Source organism: Paroedura picta, chromosome 5, assembly GCF_049243985.1.
Source record: "Paroedura picta isolate Pp20150507F chromosome 5, Ppicta_v3.0, whole genome shotgun sequence".
In the NCBI taxonomy this organism is placed as follows: Eukaryota; Metazoa; Chordata; class Lepidosauria; order Squamata; family Gekkonidae; genus Paroedura; species Paroedura picta.
The window spans coordinates 126,686,820-126,695,571 of record NC_135373.1 but is presented as its reverse complement, the minus strand read 5'-3'; the positions used below and the strand labels follow the sequence as shown (position 1 = coordinate 126,695,571).

Below are 8,752 nucleotides of genomic sequence, written 5' to 3'. Positions count from 1 at the left end.
TCCTTCCATGACACAAAGATGTTTGATTCCAAAAACACCTTGAAGACTGACAAAGATTTATTCAAAGCGTGAGCTTTCGAGTGCTTGCACGCTTTGAATAAATCTTTGTCGGGTCTTCAAAGTGCTACTAGAATCAAATTTTGTTGCACTACTTCACAATAATTGAAGACCGTCAGTGTCAAAATGTGTTTGGCCATTTCTAGGCTGGTCTATTCCATGTAGTTAGAAATGTGACGTTTTCAAATTATGATAACTAAGTTTTTAATATGTTGAATTAGCGCACTTTATGTAGTAAATATTTGAAATTTTTTAAACAGTATTTTTGCAGCTCAACCTTGGCGTTCCTAACTTTTCCGGTTAGGTTGGGTTTTGGTTTCCTATTTTTGGATTTGCAGTACTTCCAACCAGCACGGCTGCTCGCTCAAATCTGCAAAAATGAATTACAAAACATAATTCATGAGGTAAATTGGGATGTTTTGGAGTTCATTTCTCCTCAGACTGCTTTTAAACGGGCCACATATCGCCCCTCCCCCTTCCTCAAGGGACAGAATTCCCGCCTTTTTCCCCTCCTCCCCCCCCCCTTTCTCTAGAAGCCGGAGAGCGTTGAACCGAAGCTGCGCGCACGCGCACTCACGCCTCCTTTTCCCGTCTTCTCTCCCTCCCACATCCCCTCCCCGCCGCGACGCCGCGCTGTGCGCAGGCGCACCCACAGGTTTCTGTCGACACCCTCCGTTGCCAGGTTACGCGGGAATCCCCTCCCCCTCCCCATGGTAACCCACCTGGTCGCGCAGCAAACAGTCACGAGCCGGCACCGCCCACCAGCGAGAAGCCCCGCCCGGGCTCAGTGCATCTCCCGGCTCGTTAGCAGTCGTTGGGTACGCGTGTCGCGTGCACGTGAGGATCGGGAGTTGCGTGTCATGGGAAGCAGGGTAATGCTCTGGGATGTCAGGGACTCGTGTTGGCAGGGGTCTGTCGGGACGGCGCCTTGGCGTGCGGGCACTGACTTCTCTCCTCCATACTCCCGCAACAACAGCCCCGTGAGGCAGTCCAGGCTGGGAGTTAGGAGTGGGGTTGCCAGTCTCCAGCCCTCACCTGGAGATGTGCTGATACAGTTGCTCTCTGGACAACCCCAGGAGGAAATGGCCTTTTGAGGAGGGTGGGCTTTGGAGCATCAGACCCAGCTGAAGTCTTCCCCCCCCCCAAAAAAAAAGAAATCTCCAGGTATGTCCCAGTCCAGAGCTGGCAACCCCGATGCTTTTTCACAGCATGGCAGGTGTGGGTCCTGCTGGGAGTCCCCTTCCTTTAGCCCACACATTACGTTTTTGATGGCTGATTCGGTGTGGTTTTGATTCCAGGGCCGATCACATGCTCTCAGCCTAGCCTGCCTCCCAGGGTGGTTGTGAGGCTGAAATAGGGGAGAGGAGAAGTGGCCAAGCCACCTTGGGTCCCCTTTGGAGAGAAAAGCAGGCTATACATGAAGTCCTTAACAAAACTATAAATTATTGGCATTGCTCATGGGTGGGGAGGTAGGATATCAGGAATCGCAGGGCAATCAATCTCGTGTGTGATCCACATGCTTTGTTTTCCTTGTTTTTTTTAGAGTGTAGACCGTGCAGTTGGGGCCGTTAACATTTAAAACTCTCTTCCTCTGGAACTTGACAGGATGATCCTCAGTATAGATCCATAAAAGGACAACACTATGGTAATACACAAAAGCACAAATTGTTTGGAGACAAAAACCTATGAGGAAAGGTTGGGGGAGCTTGGTCTGTTTAGCCTGGAGAGGAGATCTCATAACCAAGAATTTTAAAGGGTGCCATATAGAGGGTGGAGCAGAGTTTTTCTCTCTTGCCCCGGAGGGACGGACCAGATCCAATGGGATGAAATTAATGCAAAAGAAATTCTGTCTAAACATCGAGAATTTCCTGATAATTAGAACTGTTTCTCAGTGGAACAGGCTTCCTCGGGAGGTGGTGGGTTCTGCGTCTTTGGAGATTTTTAAACAGAGGCTAGATAGCCATCTGAAGGAGAGGCTGATTCTGGGAAGGTTCCAGGGGGTGGCAGGTGATAGTGGATGAGTGATAGGGTGTCCCGCATAGTGCAGGGGGTTGGACTAGATGACCCAGGAGGTCCCTTCCAACTCTATGATTCTATGATAACCTTCATTGTACCAATTTTTACAAATTTTTATGACTTCATGTTTCGTTTAAACTGCCCTGAGCCAGAAGGTGAGGGTGGTATATAAACTGAATAAATAAATACCCTTCTCAATTCAGCCTGGAGAAAAGGAGGTTGAGAGGGGACATGATAGCCCTCTTTAAGTATTTGAAAGGTTGTCACTTGGAGGAGGGCAGGATGCTGTTTCTGCTGGCTGCAGAGGAGAGGACACGCAGTAATGGGTTTAAACTTCAAGTACAGCGATATAGGCTAGATATCAGGAAAAAGTTTTTCACAGTCAGAGTAGTTCAGCAGTGGAATAGGCTGCCTAAGGAGGTGGTGAGCTCCCCCTCACTGGCAGTCTTCAAGCAAAGGTTGGATACACACTTTTCTTGGATGCTTTAGGATGCTTTGGGCTGATCCTGCGTTGAGCAGGGGATTGGACTAGATGGCCTGTATGGCCCCTTCCAACTCTATGATTCTATGATTCTATTCAATTGATGTGGGCCGTGTGGTCAGGCTCCTGTGATTCCAGTGCTCCCCTGCACCTGGCTTTTTGCTCGCCCGACCGCCAGTCGCCGTCCGAATGACCACGTTCCCCTTTTTGTTTTGCCATGACAGGCCGGGAAGGGCAAGGGGAAAGTCAAAGGCAAGGGCAAAGGCAAAGGCAAAGGGAAGAAGTCCAAAAAGGCTGCCGCGGAGGTGGACATCCTCAGCCCGGCCGCCATGCTCAACGCCTACTACATTGCCCACAACGCTGCCGCCTGCCTCGAGTTCCGCGGATTCCCGTGGTCCGGCTCCTTGAAGAAGAAAGGGAAGGCGGGGAAACGCAAGTAGGAACGCCCCGGTGGAGGTTCGGAGCCCCCGGGAAGGGGAGCAAGACTTTGTCCGGGACCCCAAAGAAGCTCTGATCCACTCAGATTTCTAAACTCCGTGGTGGTGCCTTTGTGGCCTGGAACTATGTGCTCTCTCGTGCCACTCGACCCCGTTCTGGAAGTAAAGCTTCTCTTCCCTGCGGCGTTTGCCTTGTGATTGGCGCAGGATGCAGCCCGCAAGCCTTGCGCACGACCACAAGGATCAGGACTGGGGTGTAGGCATCCTTTGAGCCCTAATAGCTGGCTTGGTTTCCATGGGACCAGGAGTCGGCGTCGCTGCGGCCAGTGGCACTTTAGGGATGCACCCCTTTTTCTCACTGCTGAGAGTGGGGTCCCTCAGTGGCAAGCGGAATCCTGGTCCAAGTAGGCCTGGGGGTGCAACGGGGACCAGAAGGCCGAGCCCTGAGGTTGCAGGAGGGCGCGTGCCGCTTTGAAAGGCTGGTGGTGGGTGCCAGCTCTTTGCAGTAAAGCCCGACAGCACAGTCCCACCGCAGAGAGAAAGGTTTTATCTCCACCACAGCCTGGTGTTCTGCTTCTGGGGAGACCATGCCAAAACCACATGCTCCAGGAAAATACGCCAGGCCACATTGCAACCTCCGGACTTTGCTGTTGCATTCCTCCCTGTGCAATTCTCTGATGTGTACGAACCGGGCCTTAGCAGCCTGCATGCCCGCCAGAGACAATGAGATCAGCCCGGACATCTCCCCTGGGTTGATAGAATTCAAGGGGCACCCCTCAGACACAGAGCAATGTGCAAATTCCACCCTGGCTGGCTGGCTTCCCGAGGGTCTACGCCAGAATCTTTTGGGGATGCCCATGTCAGAGCCTGGATAGGGTGACCAGAAAAACAGGGGCCTCTGGGAGCTTCTTGCCGGCCATAGTGTCTTGCCCTAAGCCAGATCCTGGCTTGCTGGGCAGGGTTTCGCCTGGCTTCATTCCCGTTTCTGAGAATCCCGAGCAAGTGACAGAGAGAGGAGCTGCATTCTGTGCAGGCAGGGAGGGTGGGTGGAGAGCCGCACTCGAGAGCTGAAATCCTGGATTCAACATCTCCAGAAAGCAAAGGGAATGAATCAGCTGAGGGCTGAGAACTTATCGAGGAAAGGATATGAAGCAGTGTGTAGGTGCTTTAGACGGTTCTCTGGCACGCTCTCCTTTTGTCAGCGGGGGTTTGAGATCACTGCCCGGGTTCCGGAAAGGTCCAACCTTGAAAGCATCAAGCACCACGGGGTAGGGGGATTGCTACCTGCCTGAGCTGCGGCGACCAAAACCAGGCAGTTTCAGAAGAGGAGGGCGTGGAGAAGGAGTTGTGCCAGTCTGGAAAAGCAATGCCAAGGGCCTGGCAAAACCTGGGGCTGGCTTCCCACAGAAGCATCCAGCTTTGCAGGCCTTTCGGACAGGGACAGGCTCCCTTCGCAGGCAGCCTCTCGGTCTCTCCACAGCTGTATCGTGCTGATAAATTTAACTCTGGCACACAGGCGGAGAGAGAGGAGGATATCCGGCCTAGTCTTACCACCCGCACCCTCTATGCTGCCAGTTTGGCAGGGAAGCCCGTGACCTCCTTACCCGGAGGATGTTGTGATGGGCATGAGGCCGGGTATGGCTGCTTCTCCATTGCGGATCTGGCCTCCCCGCCCGCTCTTGAGAGCTCTTCTCTGTAGAGGAAGAGAGTCCCCTTCTGCCTTCTTCACCCTGTACTCCGCAACCACCGGAAAGTTCAGAATGCCCTTTTTTGTTGGGCGTTGATGGACCTAAGTCGAAGGCCAAACATTTTAATATTCTTTTTAATGGTGCTATTTGGAAACAAGGCCTAAGATTCATTTCAGGGCAGACACCTTCAATACGTTACCTCCTAAATACCTATCAGGTGCAGGTGTTTTGCAGTCCAAAATTTCTTATGTACTTTAAATTATTCATAAGAAATTCTGTTATTTTTTAATGTTTATAAGAATGCCTTTTTTTACTCTGCCTCTGGTTGAAAAGCCTGTCCAGAGCAGGCCTCAATCTTCTGCCGTCTGTCCTAGCCAGAATTCATCACCCACGAGCCAGGGCGCCGTCTGAAAATGTCCCTTTTTGCTGTAGGAAAGCGAGGGTCCCGGCAAGTATGCGCCGGTTGCTTCTCCCTGTGGCACACTGGAAAGCTGCACGTCTGCAGAAGGAGATGTTGAGTGGGAGAAGGCAGGCTAGTGGAAAGACAGCAGATCTTAAAAACGTCTTCCCCAGGGGCCTGACAAGAGGAAGAGCGGCAGGAGGGATGAGGGCCTAATGGGCATCGATCCAAGAGGGGCTCCTCAGCTCACAGCTTTGGGAGTAGACCTCTGGATTTCTGGACCAGTCACATCACCGTGTAAGGAAGAGGACACAGACCTTTGGAAGTTCTTTTCCTTTCCCATCTCACAAGCTGGTCCACCAAGTGCTGCCTGCCGTTTCCCCCACTCTCTCTCCCACAAAAGGCACCCTTAACCTGGGCAGAGGACCCCATTTGCTCTGCTCCTTCCCGGACATTCTTGTGGGGCGTGCAGGTAGCCTCAGCCCCCTGGAAGCAAACCGCTGGGCAAGTCCCACCAAACAGGCAGTGTCACATTTCTGAGTCCTGCCTGAGCTTCAGAGGAGGCCAGTGTGACTCTAGTGCTAACACACTGGTTTCCTTGTTTGCAGGAAATTTTGCCCACCCTCCATCCTATAAGTCTCTCCTGGTGTCCTACCAATGTTTTGCGCCCCCCCTGAAAATAAAGTCCTTATGTGTCCGTCCGTCCCCCCCAAAAGTCAGATTTGCTCTGTGGTGGTCCCATTACTATGAGGAGTCCCTTGGGTTCAGGTTCCCAGACACCTCTGCTTTTGGTACCCATTTCCCGGCTCCGAAACAAGCAAACTCGGAGCAAAATGTAAAGGTGTGCAGTTGGAGGGGTGGGGGGGCTGTGTGGTATTTGTCAGCTTGTTTTGAGTTCCAAATCTCCCATGAGGAATCAAACGTCCCTTTGTATGAAAATTTGAAATTAGAATGGTTTTCTTGGCACTGATGTAGTTCTCCTCATTTGTTCCTCTGGAGGGGCTGAGCTCAGAGCTGTTGGAAATGTGTGTGTGTAGGGGTTTTCTTTTTCTTTCATTGCTGGCATTTTGAAGAGTATGAAACAAGGCCTTTTAAAATCTCTTTTTCTCCCCTCCTGTCCCTTTAGCAGCAGCATTAACACCCCCCCCCCAAAAAAAACCCACAAAGTTTGGCAGGGGAAATGTTGCTCTGACACGGAGATCGGATAACCAGGAAGGCAGGCATTCTCCGCTTCATTTCTGCGTCCTCGCATTGCTGACAAAAGCACCAGAGCAGAAAAATGTTGGGAAAGGATGCCTGCCTAATTGTTAAAAGCTTCCTTGGGAGCCAAGGTTTGGTTTTAGACTAGCCCTGCTCCTCTGCCTTTTAACTGCAGCGCTATAACCCCATGCCAGGGAAAAGCTTGCTCCTTTTAGTTCTACATGTCAGGCCCTGGCACTGAGCAAAGCCTAGCTGACATCTCGATCTGGTGGATACCATCATCAGTCGTGCAAGAACTCCCACAGGGTGTCAATCGCCCTTTGCGAGGCTGCCATCCCATGTGCCCCCACTCCTATGAAGTCCTTCTTTGGGTAACATTGCTACAGACTCTGGGCCGGGGCTCTTAGAGAGGCATTTCATAGGATTCCACTGGGAGCAGAGACTAACAAGACAATTGCTAGAGGAGAAGCTTTTTCATTGCCCTTCAGTCTCATCCTTTTTTGTTATTTATCATCCCCTTTCTCACTGGGATTCAGAGCGGATTATGCAGAGTGAGCCAAGAGAGTCATCTCTATCACTAAACATAATAAAGCTCAAATTGACAACTCAGTCCCTAGCAGATTGGCTCTCCCTGGGGGTGTGCTGCCAATAGGCAGAGTGCACTATCTCATTGAAGGTCAATCAGTTAAGATTGCATGCAGAGAGGGAGAGAACACTGTCCTAAAGAGGGCCAATCAGTTCAAATTGTGTGCAGACAATTCACTCCCTACCTGATTGGCCCTCCTTGGGGGTGTGCCACCAATAGGGAGAGAGCACTCTTCCATTTAGGGCCAATTGTGGGGCTTATCCATCCTCTTCCTCTTTCTGCAGCTTGCTGGGTGGAAGACTTGCTAGTTTCTCTGAAAGGCCTTGCTGCTGGTAAATTGCCCTATCTCCAGCCTCTTCCCGCTGTCCATCTTCCCTAGGCAAGGGGTGAAGCAAGCTGCTTCCTTTGCCTGCTGTATTGAACTTTGAATTGAACTTTGTTGGTAATAAAGGTGCCTCTGGATTCAATTTTTGTGCAGTTTGCAAAAAGAAGCCATAAGAAAGGGAGCACCCTCCACCCAATTTCCAGAGTGGGGGCTGCCACGGAGAAAGCGCATGTACAGGCAGTGTTGCCCATTTGCAGGCTTTGCTCAGATGAACGAAGCTGTTAGGGCAGTGTGGGGGAGAGTCGATTTCACAGACAGGTGGCCCCAGAGGGCTTTCCGTGTGACAATTTCCCATTGAGCCAGGTGTGGTGTGTTAGTGAGAAGATCAAACTAGGTAGGGCCTGGAAGTCCTGGGTTCAAATAACCGGGTTAGCTGTGAAGCCCACTGGGGGATCTTTGATAGATCCTCATAACAATCCTGTGAGGTAGGCTAGATGCTGGCAGGGGCTCCTGGGAATTGTAGTCCATGGACATCTGGAGGGCCGCAGTTTGACTACCCCTGCTCTGACCTCGGCGGCCCAGGCTAGGCCAATTTTGCTAGATCTTATTACATTTGTATAGCGCCCCCCCCCCCCCTCAGGCTTACCATCTTGGAAGTTAGGCAGGTTAGTACTTGGAGAAGGGACTACCAGGGAAGCTACAGCAGCAAGCAACGGCAAAATCCAGAGTTAGCTCAGCGGGCTTGCATTTCTGTGTACAGACTTGTGTGCCGTCTCCCACCACATTCTCAGTGAGGTGTCTGCATATGAGGAAGCGTGCATGCACAGGAGGTTATAGCCATGTATAAACATTGTTGGCCTTTTTATGATTGGGATTTTTATCCCACCACTCGCGGTGGGTTACACGGAGATAGAATTAAAACCCCATTAAAATAGATCATAATCCCCGAAAACCCTCACCAAACGGTGACATAATCCCTCAAACCTTCCCGAATTTACAGGTACGGGGATCCCAGAGTGGAATAGCATTGGCCGGAGGAGTTGTCCCTGAAACCCGGCCTCAACCAAAGGTGGAAGAGCTCCGTTCTGACAGGGTCCCCAGCTCTCCCGGGAGCTCATTCCACCAGGCCAGGGCCGGGTCGAGGCCAGGCAGGCTTCTCTGGGGCCAGGGGCCACAAGCAGATTGACACCCGCAGAGCCCCGTGGGGGGCCTAAGCAGGCGGGCCCTCCCGCCACAAGCAGGCCTTGGCTGTGCTGAGGAAGCTGCAGCCCGGCCTCCCTCTTCCCGCTGCAGAGGGGGCTTCCTGCACCTGCAGATTCCGGGCCTGGCTCCTTTGCAAGCCCTCAGCCCCAACATTTTCAGGAGGCCGACTCAGCTCGTGCCCTCCAAAATTATCACAAGGAACGTCAGCTCTGTAGGAGAAATATTTATTAATAATGCTGATTTTTTTTTTTTTTTTTTACAATCCTGGCTCATCCCGCTGGAAAGCAAGGTGGCACGCGTGGTCCTTTCCCGCCCCTGTTTTGTCCTCACAACAGCCCTGTGAGGTAGGCCGGGCACCC

At 51.9% G+C, this 8,752-nt stretch overlaps 1 protein-coding gene across 1 annotated transcript; it reads left to right on the top strand.

The window, feature by feature from the left end:
- Positions 1-720: 720 nt before the first annotated feature.
- Positions 721-6,049, top strand: SMKR1 (small lysine rich protein 1). Its single transcript, XM_077340407.1, has 3 exons — positions 721-929; positions 1,601-1,702; positions 2,779-6,049. The coding sequence occupies exons 2-3, from the start codon at positions 1,700-1,702 to the stop codon at positions 2,992-2,994; spliced, it is 219 nt and encodes a 72-aa protein (XP_077196522.1). The 5' UTR covers positions 721-929; positions 1,601-1,699; the 3' UTR covers positions 2,995-6,049.
- Positions 6,050-8,752: the final 2,703 nt, after the last annotated feature.